Source organism: Carcharodon carcharias, chromosome 2 (assembly GCF_017639515.1).
Source record: "Carcharodon carcharias isolate sCarCar2 chromosome 2, sCarCar2.pri, whole genome shotgun sequence".
Lineage (NCBI taxonomy): Eukaryota > Metazoa > Chordata > Chondrichthyes > Lamniformes > Lamnidae > Carcharodon > Carcharodon carcharias.
Genome location: NC_054468.1, coordinates 66,339,266 through 66,358,744, shown reverse-complemented (window position 1 = coordinate 66,358,744; position 19,479 = coordinate 66,339,266). Strand labels below are relative to the sequence as shown.

Here is a 19,479-nt window from a genome sequence, read left to right as displayed (position 1 = left end):
CTCTGTTGTGCATTCCTTTGGCCTGCTCCACTCCAGCATCTGTGGTAGAGCTGTTTGTCATCTTATCCACATACTCTAGAATCCTTCTCTTACACGCCTCAACTTTTCTGCATTTTTCCCACCTTCAGCCATCTCCCAAATACCTTTTTCAAGTTTTTCTAGATCTAATCCTGATTTATGAAGAACATGGGATATTTTTGTTATTTTAGAAGCAAGGTATAAATGTAAGTTGTGGATTTGATAAGTTATTCGAGATTTCTAATTCAATATGATTTATATTATTTTAAGAGGGCACTTGAAGTAACATTTCACATGCAAAAAGAACAAATGCCTAATGTTGAAATTTCTTTTGAAACATACTGGATATTATATTGGAAGCATCCATCATTTGCAACAGTTTGGGGTTTGATAATGCATTCTTTCCACGTATTATAGGCATCGTCTGGCACCTTCCATGTCTATGTCCATCAAGGCCTGAATGTATCCTGATAAAGAAAAAGGCATACCGTAATCTAAAGTACAAATGCCTTCAGTTTTTAAACTCCCTGCTGTTATCATGAGTTACTTACATGAGTAAAAAATAAAAGTAAAACTGTTGCTAAATTTGAAATTTCATTATTTTGGGAGAAGATGCTTTTTCCTCTTGTTTCCATAACTCAATTATCCTTAATTTCATATTTTTTGCAAATACATTGATATAAACACTCCGAATGCAGAATGACAAACAGATTCATTATATTCCATAATGCAGGTGGATTTTAATAGGGGACGATTGTGTTATTCACAGCACTGATTTGTAATAGAGTGAAACTGTGACTTGCAGTGTGTTATGGGATAAAATATGGCATTAAGAGAATTGGGGACAAAACAAAGTAAAAAGTACAATTGCTGTAACTGGCTCAAGGACCTACTCCAGTATAAACATGCTAGAGTTGCATGTTATTACCATCAGTAGTTAACAGTCACTCTTGGTCTTTTAAGGCAAACACACACACAAAAACTATGTGCTATCTCAGCCAATCATATCACTCATTTAATTATCTAATAAGGCTGTACAATAATAGGCCAGTAAAATAAGTTGGACATGATTATCTGAACTTATTGATAGGAGTTACCATTGAGAGAGAAGACCAGTACTTTGATGGGTAGGGTTAGATCCTTTGAGAGTTCCATTACTCTGGCTGGCTTGTGCGAGTTTAGCTGCAGCAGCTAACTTCCTGTTTCAAATAAACACAAGTTAAAGTGGTTACAGCTGTGTGTAACAAGTGGAAAATATATATATATATATATATATATATAAAAAAGCAAAAAAAAACTTCTTGAACATGGCAGTGGATTGATAAAAGTTTACAGCTGCAGAAAGCAACAACCAATATTCAATTTATGGGCAGAATTTTACGTCCTATGGGCGGACGCCAGACCTGATTGGGCATAAAATCGTGCGAGAAGACGTCGGACGAGCGTCTCAACGTCATCTCGTGCTCACACGACATTTTGCTCGGTGGGAGCACACAAAAGTCGGAAGTATGCCTGCTGACAATTAAGAGGTCAATTAAGCCCATGAACGGCGCAATTGTCTCCAATTTCTCGTGGTCAGTCCAACCTTACGGCCAGGCCAGGCGGACTTTGCATTTTTCGTGAAACCTCATCCAACAGTGGGATGAAGTTTCCGTAATTATATAAAATTAAAATAAAAACCTATGGCAGCATTTTTATCATCTATATGTTCTGGTGCCTGATTGTGATGCTTGGACATTTTTACCTGACTTTCAAAACTTTGCTGCATGGTTTTTGGGTCTGCAGCTCCCTCCGGTAGCTCTCTACCTTCTGGGAGCTTTGTCTCAGCGCATGCCCATGCCAGCAGTGATGTCATCGCCTGCCCTCCTCCCGCCCCCACCCTGGCAGCACAGAGATTTTCAATGTGCCTTTCACGTTTGCGGGCCGTTAATCAGCCAGCCAGCATGAAATTGCTGTTAGGGGCCGAACATGGTTGGCGGCCCGTTTCCTGGCTGCTCCCAGGCCTGCCAATCGCGCCTGCCCACTGAGCTGAAAATTCAGGTCTATGTCTTTTTAATTCAAAATCTGTAACTGGAACAAAAAATGCTGGCAACATCATCAGGCCCATTACCAAGTGAGAGGAGAAAATAGAATACATCAAGAATATGCTTTGCCATGAGGCAAAGCTTCAAATTTTATCATTACCGAACGTTTGAATGTGTATTCTTTCCCTAGCATGGTCCTATCTGTTCCCTCAAGTTCAAGGTGAGCATATGTTTTTTATGAGGTATACTTTCAAGTGCTTGATTGTGCTCGTAGGGCATATTTTGCAGTATTTTTGTTGTTTTGTTTACTCAGTGGAGGTCTGCAGCTCCCTGAGGCAGCTGGCTGCCTTCAGGGAGCTCAATGGAAACACTCACCAGCACCCACGGTGACGTCAGTGCGGCCCCCTCCAGCAGTGCTGAGCCTTTCTCAGCACGCATTTCACGCTGGCTGGCTGTTAATTGGTTTCCTCTCCACTCCCGGGCCTGCCAATTGCGCGTGCCCGACGAGTGGAAAATTCAGGCCTATGTAACATTTTTCCTAAATAACATCGAATTAACTTTTGGGAACTCTGTGCAATGGAATTTGTAGCTGATTCAACTTTGTGGCTATTTGATTTTTCATTTTCATCTGATATTTGAAGGAACACATTGAATTAGAAATTCTCACATTGTGTACCTTGATAAAACATCTTGGGTATTATTAAATTATTTTGATGAAAAATAATTAATTTTCATAATACATTTTCAACAGATGAGACCAAAATAATCAGATTATTTTTCTTGCCACATTGAAAGTATTAGGTTATAACAGTGGAACTCCAAGATTATTTTCAACAGTGACAATACTTGTCTTTTCATCCCCTTGCTGTTTGCCAATCCTAAAGGGGTATGGTGTCAAAGGGGCTGTGTGTTTTCCTGTCAAAGTGTATTCAGCTTTTTTGCAATACATTTAATTCGGTATGAGTGGTGATTTATAGAGGTGACTGTTAAGTGAGCAGTGAGGTGTGGTGTATTGTGCAGTGCATGAAGCTATTGGTGCAGTCTGTGGGAAATGGTATTTTAAAATATACTCAATGACCTTGACTACTTGCGTGAGGTCATTGAACTTCTTGTGGGACTACACCCAGGTCCTTGGGGCTAGACATTGACTGCCATGGCTATCTGATCCCACTGCTGTCTCAAAGCTTTTCTAGATGGCCTCTTGACTGCGCGGATGGCTGACATCTCTCCTCTTCTCCACCTCCCACACCAAGGCCCCCAGTACAATGTAAGAGGATCTTTGAGCCTGCACTCTGTGGTGGTGTGCCATTATTGAGTGCTCCTCACATGAAAATCCCTATTAGAATGACTTCCAGCATTTGTTCCAACCACACTGTACCTCCCTTTTAGGAGGTGCAGGATAGCTTCAAGTAGGGCAGGCTAGCTAGAGCTCATGCTAGCCTCTCAGAATTTTGTGACCCTGCTTAGGCATGCAGCCACTCAATCACACACAAAGCACAAATCATCTGCATGCTACAATCTTTTAAATTAGAGGGCAGCTTGATGTTTGCTGGCTGTCTGCATTGGAAGCAATGGGCAGAGGTTAATTCAACATCATGATCCCTATGCCCATTTTCAGGCTAATCCAATCATACAGCTCAAGTATTTTTCCTCCTAGCCCAGGACATTTGCTGCTACTTGTACTATCTGTCTGGTTCAAGCCAATTAAGGAGCACAGAACAGGAATCAAATGACTCAGTCATGGGCTCAATCAACACTTACTCCTTCCATGGATCCAAAAATAAGCAATTTAAAAGTTATTGAAATGCTAAAATTGTCTGGCAATGCCTCAAATTAAAAATTCTCATCCTTGTTTTTACACTTCCCTATAGCCTACCACCTCTCTATCAGGCTAACATTCTCCATCCCGATAACTCTCCGAAATCTCTGCACTCTTTCAAATCAGGCCTACATTGCATCCCCAATTTTCACTGCTCCACTACTAGCACATGCCATCAGCTGTCTTGGCCCTCAGTCTGGAACTCCTTCGCAAAATTTCTCCATTATTCTACCTCTCTCTCTCTTCCTTTGATCCTTCAAACCTGTCTCTTTCATTAAGTGTTTGATCACCAGTACTAATCTCCTTATTTAGTCTGTTGTCAGCCTTTATTTGAAAATGAACCTGTGAAATGCCTTGGGACATTTTAATATATTGACGATATTATGTAAATGCAAGTTGTAGTTGTTGTTCTGCAAACTCATAGTATTGTAAAGGTTACCTTGCTACATGCCTCTTTCCCAGAAATCTGAAATGTTGAACACAAACTCTGAAAGAAAACAAAAAAAGTTCAAGCACAAATTGTCCCCATCTTTCATGTCACTGTAAAATAATTACCGGATGCTGTCGATTTTGTAGTTTCTTCTGGAAGCCAAATGCTATGTCAAGGATTTGGCACTGATGAAGCGACAACTAGATGTACATGGACAATATCCCCAGCCAAGTTGTGTGCTGATGTCAGTGTCATTTAATTCACAGTAGCGCCTTAGAAATTTTCAACATTAAAAACAGCATTTAAAATGGTTTACTTGCCCCCTTGCACAGCTGGGAGTCACTTGTTTAAGTTCGGCACTAATTTTTTCAAACATCCAGCAGAATTTAAAAATAAAACCATGCTTTAATTTAAACTTTATTAATATGTATAAATGCAGAATATAAAAAACAATATAAGGTGATAATGCTTTTATATCCAGATTGAATTTAATTGCTTCATATATTTATCACATCCCAGACCATAACTGTGAAAATGTAATTTTGTCACCTTCTGATTTCCTATTTCATTACACCTCATTCCCCAGTGAACAGCATGCTGTAGTGATTGCCATTCTGTACTAAAGAGATTTCCTCTCCCTTCTTGTGGAAATTCTCTAAACCTCTCCTTAACATTACACATTACAGGAATACGACCTCATACAGGGAGCTGAGGAGACAGACCCTTTCCTACTTATCATTGGCACAGTAAGTTGATACAACAATGCTGTGTGGCATCACGCCATTTCCGATTTGTATACTCTATTGCATGGCTGCAGTGCTACACATATTTGAAATAACCCTTAAGTACATCTTCCAAGCACATTTTTACTCGTTTATAATTCCTGAGTTTATTACTTTAGTATGTATCAGGTAGCTAATAAACAGAAAATTGAATGGTTTCCACTTACTCTAAAATATTGAAGAAATCCATTAGTTCTGAATATGATGCTTTGCACCAGTAGGCTTTAAGAATCTCTGGAAAGAAATAGAGGTGATTTCATTATTATGAAGTTTGAACCATCCCCAATTTAACTGTTGAAGTTTAATATTCTAAATGTATTTTTCTAATTGTTCATTATTTTAGGATTTAACCTTGACTGCAAAACCTTGGTCTGTGGGTAAAGGCATATAGTTTTTATGGATTTTAAGGTGCAACAGCATACTTGCAGCCTACAGGTCTCCAGTGAAGTTAAAAAAATGCTTTTTCCTTTTTTCACAAAGAAAATGCGATGCAATAAATATCACATAATATGAAAACATTACTTTTAAACAAAATGAAATTATAGCATCAAATGAATTCATCATTGACTATCAGGATAACATAGAGAAGCCAGTTGTCTGAGCCTCTGTCACATGATGTCAGGAAGAAGAGTCTTACCCTCAGAAACAGTCTTCATAATGTGAAGGAAACATGTAAGCAGGCTTCTCATTTCAGCTTGATCTAATTTGTCAAATCGAATAGCTGATCCAATTAAAGACAATGGTCTTGAATAAGCCTGGAGAGTTAAAAGCATTGTCACTCAAGTGATGTGTGATTGAATTGATGCGTGATTGGGTTGTATCAATTTTTCCATTGGAGATTCTCAAATTAACTGACACATATTTAGCTTTTACAAAGGAACACACATTGTTTTTTTTTCCTTGAAGCCACACTAAATGTGATTTGTTTGAGGGTAACCGTTACAAACTTGCCATACATTACTTTAAAGATTTGTGTGTTCTTTTTCTTTTAAACACACACATCTTTTCTCTCTTGAATGTGAACCCCAATGATATCACAGAGCTGTGAAATGAAGTCCACTAAGCAGATCATCTGCAAAAGCTGAAAAGTAATTGAGCTAATAGTGGCCCACAAACTATGAGTATCACTGTCCTACGTGAAGGTGGATATAACAACAGTCAAGTACACTGCAGACGACACAAACTTTTATCTTGCTACATGGGAGAGCTACACCAGCAATTGATTACCCTCGAACATTAAGTCACTAGTGACTTGTGCCTTACAGACAATACCTACTGTTTGCTACTGCACAAATAGCCATGGAGTAAGAATACATTGCCCAAGCTTGGTTGCTCTCTAGGCCAAAAGGACAAGATGAAGGGGAAGGCCAGGAAGTAATGATATAAATGGAAGATAAATCTCAACAGGAAGTAGAAATGCAGCAACGTCCATTGCTTTTACACAGAATTTTATGAAAAACATAAATAGATAAGCTGATCTTGCACCTCCAAATATTGTGAAAGCTGCAATTTAATTCTTTAAAATTATACCTTTTCAGAGGAATCAGGTTTTTCACTCAATTTCTCACAGGTACCGGAGGTAGAATCCAGACTGCCAAGTGAACCTTTGGAGTCTGCATTGGACACCGTGGAAATAGCTACAGATGAAAAAGCTAAAAATAGTACCATTAATATTACATGCTTAACTTAATTAAAAGAAGCACTGAATAAGAGTTTGCATTATAGATGTAATTACAATTGATTAATAATAATTATATATTTTTTAAAAATAAATGTATTCTAATATTACTTGTCATTACTGTCAATTGAGAATATCACCACTAGCAAGTACCCCTTCAAGTCATGTGGCATCATGACTTGAAATCACCATTCCTTTATTATTGCCGGGTCAAAATCCTGGAACTCTTTCCCTGACAGCACTATGGATGTACCTACATCATATGCGCTGCAGTGGTTCAAGGTTGTGGCTCACCAGCACTTTCTCAAGGACAATTAAGGGTGGGAAATACATGTTGGCCCTGCCAGTGTTGCTCACATCCAAAGAATGAATAAGAAAAATAAATCCAATTTTCAAAATGACCAATAACAAATAAAGGGCAATTAAAACCAATACAAAAAAAACTTAAGCTGGATATAAATGGGAATTAATGTATAAGGGGAAAATGTGTATCGATTTAAAAGAATTTACAACGTACCAGCTATTGAATTCAAAACATCTTTTGAAACTGAGCTTTCCAGTGAATTAGTATTCCTTGTTGGTGTGGTTGATTGATTCTGTGATCCACCAGCAGTACTTAAGTCATCCCTGGAACCCTGAAATTTAGAGAACTTCTTTAAAATAATATCAGGTCCATCTTTAGTTAATCATTAATAGTAGTGATATGTATTTATAGTATAATTGTAGGTTTCTGTAATACATCACCCAGTAAATTAACAACATTGCCAGAATGATATACTAACACATACAAAGCTAGCACAATATATCAATTTTTATATGTATTATGGTAGGTCACCAATGTTCTAGTCATTGTAACTACAATGTTAGTTATTTCTTGATGTGACACTAACCGGATTAGACGAACTGAGATTGAATGGGAACATGTCCTTCATAAAGATTCGTGGAAGGTTGTCCAGAAGTATTCCATATAAAGGCAAGTACAAAGTGGCTATCAGTTCCTGCTGACTCTACAAAGAACGCATAATTGTTAACCAAGCTGATCTATTTAAATGAAACAATAAATCTAATTCTCTGTCATTTTATGAAACATTTAGATCTTTCTCTCTTAAAATATATTTTACTTCTAACATTTTTCATGCCCCCTTGTTTTTCTCCTTTCTTTCAATTCCGTAGGAGGCTGCCTATCAGTTGGCTTGATGGCTAGGGTGTAGTTCAGAATATCACCAGCAACATGGGTTTGATTCCCGTTCTGGCTGAGGTAGACTTGGGATCTGCCTCCTTGCCCTCTCCCTGGGCGTGGAAGGCAATGGCTAACCACAACTGACAAAAAACAGCCAGGAAAATAGCTCAAGATGAAGCATCAGAAGACAATGAGCCAAGGGTCTGCATTTGGGCAGAGCACTCTTGAATGAATAAATTAATTTCAGTTCTGTAGAACCGTTCACAGTTCCTTAAAGAGATGGCTTAGTAATCAAACTCTGCCAATGCAACAATTTAACCAGGTGCTCAGAGGTTGTAAGAACAGACCCAGAATGCTTCATCCTCCAAATCTTCCTTCCTCTCCCCGAGGAAGCACAAAACCTCACACCACAAACCCTCAACCAAACCTGAAAAGACATAGCTTTTTAAAGCATTAACTGGTTTAGGCAACTGCTCTATCAATATACTATGAACAGGTTTATTATTTACCTTTCCAGCATATCTGTCATCAAAGGAATGCTTGGCCATCAGATTTTTAAGGACAGCAATGGCCAGATGTCGAATATCTTGATCTTCCTGAAGTGCAAATCCAACTTCACGGAGCAACAGCCCAATGAGAAAATGATTACGACAAAATTCATTTGTCAATGTGTATTCTGGCTGTATGCCTATATTAGGAATAAAAAAAATCTTTCAACAATATTTGTATTCCATAAATCTCAACTAAGATAGAAAACAAGTCCCTAGGTTCTTTACAGAACTGTGAGGAAAAAAACTGGACACTGAATTAAATAATGAGATAGTAGAAGGGGTGACTAATGGTTTGGACAAAAGAGGTTTTGATGGAGGATCATAAAGAAGAAAGAAATTAAAGTGAAAAGTTTGCAAGGTTTAGGGAGGAAATTCCAAAACATGGGGTCAAGGAGGTGCAGACATGAATGAAGAGATGTGGTAGGAGGTGTGGTGGATAAATGGCTGAGTGCGTAATCAGGTGGTCGGGGGGAGTCAGGTCTGGCCGAAGAGGTAGTCGGGTGGTCCGGGGGGTAGTCGGGGGTTAGGAGGTAGTCAGCTAGTCGGGGGGTAGTTGGATGGTTGGAGGGTGGGGTGACTGGGGGCTCAGTTGTTAGATTAGGTTTTAATATGTCTAACATTTCCTGGGTAACGATACAGGTAAGTACCGCAGAACTATCCAAATTCGCCAACTCTAGCTCAGAGTCAGAGACATTCATGGAGTGGAAACTTCCCGGGCAATTCCCATGTAGGTCCACACATCAGGATTTCCACAGGGTCCCAAAATGCATCTTCAGTTGTACATCTGGTCTTTGATGATCCAAAGACTGGAAGATTTGGCCCATCCTGGTCTACACAGTTTTGAGTATAGCTTCCCACTTTTAACACTGCCTAACATTGACTTGAATATTGTTTGGGAGCAGAGTTTCTGCCAAGTTTACCTGAACTGCCATAACTTTGTTAGAAAGCTCAAAGAAATGACTTTGCAGAGTTGGGTTAAGAATTCTTGGGCCTCCGGATACCAGAAAGTTTCACAGCCCTTCTGCATCACCTGGAAATGACCTTCCCCCTACCCAGGACCCCCTCCCCACATTCCAGTGAAACACAAACATGTCACAAAATACATGTAGAAACAAGTCAGTGCAATATCTACACATTGCACAATAAATGAAGCAAATCATATCACAATATTCTACATGTAAGTGAAACTGATCCAGAGGTTGTTTGCAACTTTCCTGCATCAATGAGTTTTACCAGGAACCTCATGTTTGACAGGGATCCTGGGAATGAACCACAAAGACCCATGTGCTAATCATCCCCTGTGTTTACGCCATTCCTCCAGCTGTTCTACCAAAGTTGTGGTGAGAGATCAGGGAGCTCCTGCAGAAATTCTGGTCCTTGGTATTTTATCTCAGGGTAATAATCCCCCCGTTAGTATCACAAAATGTTGTACAAATGGTTCATTTTGTTTTGACAAAAGAATGGGGAAAAAAGGGCGAAAGGAGAGCGGCTGAATGCTGTCTGCAATAAAACTGATTCAAACCTAATTCTACATCTGCTCCAATGAATGGACTACTGCACACCTTGACTGAGTTTACTGCCCTATTGCATATATAGGCAGTCATGTGCATATATTGTTGAGCAGACTAAATGCTAGACAACCTCTGCCCTGCTCGGTGTAATGGGGTCATGTTTAGTGTAGAAATGCTATGAAGCTAACACTATGCTTGCCAATGCCTATCCACAGCAAGGATCTCATTAGGGCCTTGAGAAGGTGAAATGGAAATCATGGAGGCAAAAGCAAAAAAGGTAAGCTATGAAGGTTGTCTATATACCAATACTATTTTCTTGGTTCTTGGCAATGACTGCTGGATGTACACACATGAACACAAGCTCATCTGAAGAAGTAACAAGGACATGATTGCAGTTAAAATCCTCTCATGCAAATGGTAAAGCGAGGTCAGGTCCAATGTTCAGAGTTATGAGCTATGGTCAATGGCGGAACCAGTGAATTTTCAGTGGTGACGATGGAACAGCTGGAACTTCGAGAGACGTCAGCTGCTTACAGGCGGAGGATCTTTCGACAAGAGGACTTATTTTTCCTTTAAGTACACATAAGGAAGGCAAAGGGAAACCATCTCATGTATTCTGTTCCCTAAGTATATTGCTCATTGAAGTTGAAAACGGGAAGTTCTTACCAGCAGCTGAAGAAGAAAGCACAGGACTGCAAGGCTTGGAGAAATGAACAGAGGACCTGGCCTTGGTTACCATTACATATACAAATGTAGCAATTTATATTTTGCGATGTTTTGTAAGTAAAGTAAGGAACATAAATGCCAGAAATACAGCACTATTCCATTCTTGTCACTGATTATGAGTATCAAACATTGTCAGGTCAGATATAACATTGATGGCCCAATACATAATAAAACTCCCTCAACTCAACACCAAGTATGTCTCAGCTTTAACAAAGTGATTTTTTCTTCACAAGTTCCCACACTGCTCATTCTTTTGACTCTTCTGAATGAGATTGATGACTTTTGTCAAAATAGGCAAATTTGTATCGTGGGCTCATACAAATTAAGTACTGGATTGAAACTATAGTGTTATTAATTCCAATCCCTTTGGGGATAGGCTGGAAGGCAAGAAGGCTGAAAAAATGGTACAACAACATGTCGGGAGGCATACCTGACTTCTTCTTACTGCCATCCCATTTTTCCAGTGGCGGGAAAATTGGTAGATTGACCACCCATCCAGCATCAATTTCAGCCACTTAAGTGACCAACGGGCCACTTCCCACCGACCATTCAGTGAAATTTGGGGACCTCTTTTTTTTGGCACTCACTGGTCCATAGATGATCCCCTTATGGCAATGGTTTCCCCATCGTAACAGTGTTGCCAGTTTACCAAGGTGTTTCTCCCAATTATTGGGGTTTGCTTGCCTGCCCCTGAGCCCCCAGACCCCACTTACCACTTTCGAGTGCGCCTGGTCATCAAGGCATCCTCATCCTGTGGGTGCAGCCTCAGAAATGGCCACCCTAATTGGCAAGCAGCTCTTCAGGACAGGTTGCCATCATAATGCAGTCACTTAATTGATCACCACTGAGAACAGGCCTCTTCAGGTCCTGTTGCCCACCTAAGCAGGGTCACCTCCCACTTTTGGCCCCAACAGTGTGATTTCAGTCATCTACGATGTAAAATTATTTATCTGACCAATGCTATATTTGAGCTGGGGGTGCTTGATACTCATAATAGTCTTTTCACATTGTATTCTTAAGTCCCATTGAGAAATCTTTCAATCCATCTGTTTGGAAATAACTTAAAAGCTGCCATCTAGGGTGATAGCATAGTGTTTTACCCCATCTCACCTACTTCCTATGTGCTACTGCTAGTCCCAACCAAAGAACTGTGAAACACATATTGCTTGCAGCTGGCATCCACACAGCAGAGGAACAGCAAAAAATTAACAACTTCAAAGTGATCAGTGAAAATTCTTGGGTCCCTGGAGGGCACTTAAAAGATTCATGGGCCCGCCTCATTGCTCCTCCAACCCTTAATGCAACCTTCTCCCACTCCCACCATCATGAAATGAAAACAGTTAACTTACCTTCTTTTCCTGATCTGTTCTTCAAAAACAGCATTGGTAGGTTGAGTGCAATGAAGTGTTCATAGTTGCAAATTTCATGAAGAAAGTCAAACTTGTATTCAAATAGAGTCTGAAGTTAGAAAATAATAAGCACGATTTTATTTCTTTGGACATTTCAGTCAAGATTTACCAATTTCCTAATTTTGTGCTTGATAGTCAATTTAATGAACCAGCCAGTACTAAAAGTAGGAAATCCTTCATCTCTAAAATAGCACATAATTTTTCTCAGCATTCCATAGACATGGTTACAAAACATATTCAGAGGTATGCGATCATAATCAGATATTTTCTGTATAATGCAGAATTTTTACACTCCATTTGGTATTTCCTTCCTCATACACGCATTAAAGATATGCATATAAAAAAATTTGATTCCACGAGCTAGAATTACACATTGTTGCTCAGGTGTAAAACCAGCATTGCGGATTGATTGCTCATTAAATTAGGTGGTTTCTAAAATGGGCAGCCAAACTACAATGCTAACCTCAGTGATAAATTGAAAATCTACCCTAAAGTGTCTGCGTACAGGAACGCTATCAAGAAAACTCAAGGAAAGAACTAAAATTCATAAGACAATTAACTTCCATTTGTACAAGAGCAAAATATAGCAGTTGTTGGAAATTTGAAATAACAACAGTAAGCGCTGAAATTATTTATCAAGTCTGATAGCGTTGTGGAGAGAGAAACAGAGTTAATGCACTTTGATGAGTTGATGAACTTTGGTCAGTCCATCCTTCATCAGCTCATCGACCTGAAATGTTAACAGTTTCTCTCTCTCCACAGATGTTGTCAGACCTGCTAAGTTCAGCATTTGCTGTTTTTATTTCTAACTTCCATCTGTAACATTTAATTACTTTGTTTTTCCATTTTCTGTCTTGGATGTACTTTATTTACTTATTTTCTTAAACTTCCTTCTTTTAGTGATGTGCCTTTTTAATGCATGGCTTTAGTCTGCAATTTCTATTTCTCTCTTTAACTACTGCTTTTAATTTATTGCCATTTTCATTCTATCTGTTTGCTTCTGCCTTCTCCTGCTTTCACTCTGCCCAATCACCTCTCCTGTATGAATCCAGTGTAGTTGGAATCAGATAAGTGTTTCAAAAGTTCATGTGGTGGGAAGTGGAAATCCCTTAACTGATATTCCCAAGTACATTGGAGCTTTGGATGAGGGTGCTAGAGATCAGGCTGAAGTGTTTGGAGATGTTTTCAGCTAGAAGGGTGATGTAGATGATCCTAAACAGCCTCTTCTCAGGGTTATCACCACAGTTATTGGTATTCAGCCAATTTAGTTCACACCTTATGATATGAGGAAGTTGCTGAGTTTATTAAATACACCATCCTGACTTGGACATACATTACTATTTTTTCAGCAGCACTGGTTCAGAACACTCAGGCAGAACTTAATGTAGGTGACAGGAGAGTGGGGGAGAGGAGGATCTTGCCTGTCAGGGGAGTCAGCTAGAGCTCCACGTTGCCTCCTTTGGAGAAGTGCCAATCAGGTACTTAACTGGACAGCAGCAGGCCTTCCCCAGGATCAAGGACCCCCGGGAGAAGAAATCCTGTCCCTGAGAGCCTCCAGCCGATCAGAGGCTAGCACCGCCACCAGGGACGCTGTGGCTACTACCGGTAATGCAGCCACCAGCAGGCCAAGATCACCAAGGGGAGCATTTTTAGCTCGTCAGGCAGGGGAACGCCCAAGCTGACTGAGCATAAAATGAGCGTGATGATGTTGGACAAGTGTCCCAATGTCATCGTGCACGTGCGCAATATTTCAGTCGGTGGGTCAGTGGCGGAGTGGGCAGCACACCCACCGACAATTAAAAGGCCTATGAAGGCCATTGCAAAGGTAATTTAGAGAAATGTTTTGTTGCCCATCCAACCTTATGGTTGGCGGGCAGGTGGAAAGGCCAAACGACCTTTGCCTTTTAGGAAACCTCATCCGCATGCGGCATGAGGTTTCCAACAACAAATAAAAGTTAAATAAAAAATTTTAAATTTAATTTATGACATGTCCCTGCTCGTGACAGAGTCACATGAGGAGACACGTTTTATAACATTTTTAAAATCTTTATTTTGATATTTTAAATTATTCATCTCCCTGAGGCAGCTTTGTGCCTCAAGGAGCTTTTCCAGTGCACACGTGTGAAGTTTGCGCTCGCCCTCCTCCCCACACTAACACCCCGCTGCACAGGCAGTGCCGAGCGCTGCCACTCACGTTTCAGGCTGGGCGGGCCTTATTTGGCCCACCAGCATGAAATTGCCGTCCGGCCCTGATCGCGGACGGAGGTCAGCTTCCCAACCGCTCTTGCCCACTCATGCCAAGCCCACCCGATGAGGGAAACGTCCTCCCCCAAGGCATAGGCAAAAGGTGTGTGATGATGAAGGGGGAGTTCATGGGTGGAGGGGGTCAACAGCAAGTGCAGGAAATGCTCTCAGCAGCCCCTCCTGATGTCAGGTTCCTCAATCATGCATGGAGTTCCTGATTCACGTGGTTCTTACGCGTCGGTGCAGACTCGATGGGCCGAGGGGCCCCTTCTGCATTGTGAGATTCTGGGACAACAAGGATCCGCCGCTCTGAAAGCCTGTAAGCATACCTGACACTGTTTGCTTTTTAGGCTTCTTGCATGGTGAGCCCCCACCCACCACTTAAGGGCCTCAATTGTTGGCAAGGTAGGAAGGCCACCCACGAGTCTTCCCGCATGGACTTAAATGGGGCAGAGACTGTAAGGTGGCATGGACCTCACCCACCATCCTCTCATCTGATTAAATGCCTCACCACCACCAAACTCACCTCAGGAGAGGACATTAAATGCTGGCCCTGGAATTCCTTACCTCACACTGTTTCGACAGGACCCAGCACAAGGATAGCAACAGTTCAATTAGAACGGTCACCACTGCCTACTCAGGGCAACTAGTAATGGGCAAGAAATGGGCCTTGTCTGTGACACAACTTAATGGAAAAAAGAATCAGGTGGAGTGTAAAAAGGCAGTAGATCAGACCATATCAGTTTCCCACCAGATTGGTTAGGTTAAAATTAGCTCCCATATATTAAGCCTTTTGAGTCATCTGAACTTATAGCAGAAGTTCTAGATTAGAGGACAACTCAATGTAGTATTCATTCAGTAATGACTCAACACTTTTATTTGGAGATGTTTTGAGGAGGCTCATGTAGAAAATAGGCAATCACGCTTACATATTATGGAATTATGTTAGAGATTATTGCAAGTTATGTTTGATTTTCTAATGTTTAGTACTTGTGAAAATTACCTTATGATCTCCAGGATTGAAGATGTTCATGTAACTACCAATCAACTTTAACATAAATCCTCTGTCCATAAAGGTAAAGCATCGCTGCAAAAATCCAAAGCACAATATTATGTTAATGCTTCAAATGCCAATAAAACAAGAGTTTTGCAGCATCTTTGAAACTAAATTTATAGATTTTTAAGGTCGATTTTACATTATTATGCTATTTGCAAAACTTATCATTCACATTTTTTATAATTGATGAATAATGAGTTCCTGAAATGTGGGACGAAGAAGAAATTAGAAACAGGAAATAGTGGAAACTATTTTCTGCTATATCAGCAGATCAGGCAGCATTTGCAGAAAACAGACAAGTCAATTCTTTGGTGTAAAAATGTGGATATTCGATATAGGGATTTGTCTGAGGCCTGGATGTTTGGCAACATAACATTTCTGCTCAAAGAATGGTGAAATGTAGACCAGCCAATCTAAAGTAGCAAATGCTCCACAGATGCTGTCAGGCCTGCTGAGCTTTTCCAGCATTTTTTGTTTTTGTTTCAGATTTCCAGCATCTGCAGTATTTTGCCTTTATTAAAGTACCAGAGGGCACGCTTCCAGAGGGCATATTATAGATAAACTAATTCTCACTTTTAAAGGCATGGGTTAATTAAGGACATCCAGTATGAATTTTTAAAAGTCAACCATGTTTGCAAATTTGTTGAGTAGTTTAATAAGTAGAATCGATAAAGACAATGTAATCAATCATGTACATGGATTTCCAACTTGCGCTTGATCAAGTACCGCATAGGAGGTTTGTTGATAAAATTAAAGCACTTGGTATAATAGGTAATGTGGTAACATGGAGAAGGAGTTGACTAAAAGGATGGAAAACAAAGTAGTGATTTATGAATGAGCTGCTTTCAGCGACTGCTAACCAGCTCGATGGAAATCATGCCCGACATGGGGTGGATCCCAGGTCTCAGAGTCACAGGGATTATTCCCTGCACCCTACATACGCTCAGAAATAGGTGGACCTGAATTTCAAGGCCATGATACCTTACCAGAAACAGTGATGGAATTAAAATCCATAGCTTTCAAAAGGGAAATGGATAATACTTTGAAAAGAAAAATTAAGAAGGATGTGTATGAGGAAAGGCTAGGAGAAGGGAACTAAGATTTCTGTTCAGAAAAATTCTACAAGGAGAAACATTTCTACTTGCTCCAAGCCCGTACCTACCCTTTTCCTTGCATTCCAAACATGTGAATACTGATCAAGTATTAGCTTTTTGATGCATTTTCAGACTGAGAAAGAATTTACCTTTAAAAACTTGGCAAGGTAATGGTTTGCCTCCTTAGTTTCCTCTTCTGCTTCTTTGAATTTTCTGTAAATTAGTTCTCCCATAGTTGCCACCAACATTTCTATTGCATTATGATATGAGGGTGGAAACCTCTCGGTACGCTTTAGCTAGGCATTTTAGAGAAAAGCAATGAATTGGGATACAATGAATTTGCATATCATCTGACATAAAGTCTACTAGAATTATTACATTTTAAATATTTGAAGTTACATTAAATTATTTCTCATTATTGGTTACAATTACGAAGGTTGGAACTCCATTGTTTGCCTTGGCTCAAGGATAAACTCAAATGTTGCAATAGGGGAGCTTGTAACTTCAGAATTGGGTATAATGAGTAGTTGTAGGTGTAATTTAATCAAAATGTGACATGATATTTTATCTTTTGCAACAAATGGCTTCTGTGCTTCCCCCACCCCCACATAGTCCTACCTGCAGTTTCTTGTCATCATCAACCATATATTGCACCATTGACTTTGTAACAATTTCAAAGAGGAACCATGAATGCTGTAAAATAATAATTAGATCATCAGAAACCCGAACAATGGCCAGAACTACAAAAACGTAAACAACCTGTGAGATGGCAGAACTTCAGGATGGAAGCATGAAAGTTGGCCAAACACTAAATTAGAAGCTAACACTGGCCGTTCATTATACTATCTGACAAAATGAGTGCATGACTTTAGAAACGAAAATCAAAGAAAAATGTACGTATTTTACTGTCAATGTTTACAGTGGAGTCATAGTTGCACTGATATTAAATTTGATGAACAATACTTATGGCCTGACCATCTGTTAACTTTCAACTGACTATTTTTGCTTGGACACTAAGGAACAATGAGCCACAGCTTTAAAACTTTGAGGTGCTGCTGAGGTAAATGGTGTGAAGAAGACGTGCATGATACAGCTGAAATGAAACTGAATTAATCTCCATCTTCACAAGCAGGTAATTCTGCTCCTCTCATACTGACAAACAACAGTAACTCCTCCCAGTCAGTATCCAAATAATAGCAGAGCACTTGCTTTAAACAAAACTACTGAAAGAGAACAGATAGCACAAAAGGATGCTTAAGTTAAGGGTAAAAACATTCAGCTGTTTGATTTAATTTTAATGGCCAAGGGGCAGTGAAACTGTATTTATAAAAAAAATACACATAACGTAAGAAGAATGCTTAACACAGTTCAATTACTTTTTATGTGAAGGATTATATTTTGTTTAAAAACTATGAACATTAGTTAAGGAAGAAGGTAGTTATGTTTGGGCCATTAAATATACTCTCTTGAAAAGTGACTAAATTTATTCAACTACCCAATTTCCTTTGGTAAAGAAAACTAGAGAAAACTTGCACAAAATAACACCATGAAATTTTCTCCCAGATTCTTAAAGATAATAAAGCAAGATGTCCAACTTCCTGAGTGTGAGTAGAAACAACTATATTCCATAAATAAATTCATTCCCTGACAAACTTCACTGCATTCCAAATTTGTCCAACTCCCTTATAAAGGAAAAACAGAATTACCTGGAAAAACTCAGCAGATCTGGCAGCATCGGCGGAGAAGAAAAGAGTTGACGTTTCGAGTCCTCATGACTCTTCAACAGAACTGAGTGAATATTAGGAGAGAGATGAAATATAAGCTGCTTTAAGGTTGGGGGTGGTGGGGGAGTGGGTGTGTGGAGTGGTTGTAGGGGCAAGCAAGCAGTGATAGGAGCAGATAATCAAAAGATGTCACAGACAAAGGAACAAAGAGGTGTTGAAGGTGGTGATACTATCTAAACAAATGTGCTAATTAAGAATGGATGGCAGGCACTCAAGGTACAGCTCTAGTGGGGGTGGGTGGAAAGACTAGCAGGGCATACAAGATTTAAAAATAATGGAAATAGGTGGGAAAAGAAAAATCTATATAAATTATTGGAAAAAACAAAAGGAAGGGGGAAGAAATGGAAGGGGGGTGGGGATGGAGGAGGGAGTTCAAGATCTAAAGTTGTTGAATTCAATATTCAGGCTGGAAGGCTGTAAAGTGCCTAGTCGGAAGATGAGGTGCTGTTCCTCCAGTTTGCGTTGGGCTTCACTGGAACAATGCAGCAAGCCAAGGACAGACATGTGGGCAAGAGAGCAGGGTGGAGTGTTAAAATGCCAAGCGACAGGGAGGTTTGGGTCTTTCTTGCGGACAGACCGCAGGTGTTCTGCAAAGCGGTCGCCCAGTTTATGTTTGGTCTCTCCAATGTAGAGGAAACCGCATTGGGAGCAACGAATGCAGTAGATTAAGTTGAAGTAAATGCAAGTGAAATGTTGCTTCACTTGAAAGGACTGTTTGGGCCCTTGGACGGTGAGGAGAGAGGAAGTGAAGGGGCAGGTGTTGCATCCTTTGCGTGGGCATGGGGAGGTGCCATAGGAGGGGGTTGAGGAGTAGGGGGTGATGGAGGAGACAGGGCCCTCAACCGTGTCCGGCCCATCTCCCGCACATCCGCCCTCATGCCTTCTCCTCCCTCCCAGAAACATGATAGGGTTCCCCTTGTCCTCACTTATCACCCCACCAGCCTTCGCATTCAAAGGATCATCCTCCGCCATTTCCGCCAACTCCAGCATGATGCCACCACCAAACACATCTTCCCTTCACACCCCCCGGCAGCATTCCGTAGGGATTGTTCCCTCCGGGACACCCTGGTCCACTCCTCCATCACCCTCTACTCCTCAACCCCTACCTATGGCACCTCCCCATGCCCACGCAAAAGATGCAACACCTGCCCCTTCACTTCCTCTCTCCTCAC

The 19,479-nt window shown here is 40.4% G+C and overlaps 1 protein-coding gene across 2 annotated transcripts in view; it reads right to left on the bottom strand.

Moving 5' to 3' along the window:
* The window catches only part of dock10 (dedicator of cytokinesis 10), a 377,754-nt gene that overhangs the window by 88,597 nt on the left and 269,678 nt on the right, over nt 1-19,479 (bottom strand). For both annotated transcript variants that reach the window (XM_041212097.1, XM_041212105.1), the window contains exons 27-39: nt 17,142-17,216; nt 16,673-16,819; nt 15,376-15,459; nt 12,069-12,177; nt 8,441-8,619; nt 7,642-7,758; nt 7,269-7,386; nt 6,604-6,725; nt 5,711-5,828; nt 5,241-5,307; nt 4,301-4,348; nt 1,116-1,217; nt 361-485 (exon numbers count right to left, since the gene is read on the bottom strand). In XM_041212097.1, coding sequence (XP_041068031.1) covers nt 361-485; nt 1,116-1,217; nt 4,301-4,348; nt 5,241-5,307; nt 5,711-5,828; nt 6,604-6,725; nt 7,269-7,386; nt 7,642-7,758; nt 8,441-8,619; nt 12,069-12,177; nt 15,376-15,459; nt 16,673-16,819; nt 17,142-17,216 — 1,411 coding nt within the window. The remainder of the gene's footprint in view (nt 1-360; nt 486-1,115; nt 1,218-4,300; nt 4,349-5,240; nt 5,308-5,710; nt 5,829-6,603; nt 6,726-7,268; nt 7,387-7,641; nt 7,759-8,440; nt 8,620-12,068; nt 12,178-15,375; nt 15,460-16,672; nt 16,820-17,141; nt 17,217-19,479) is intronic.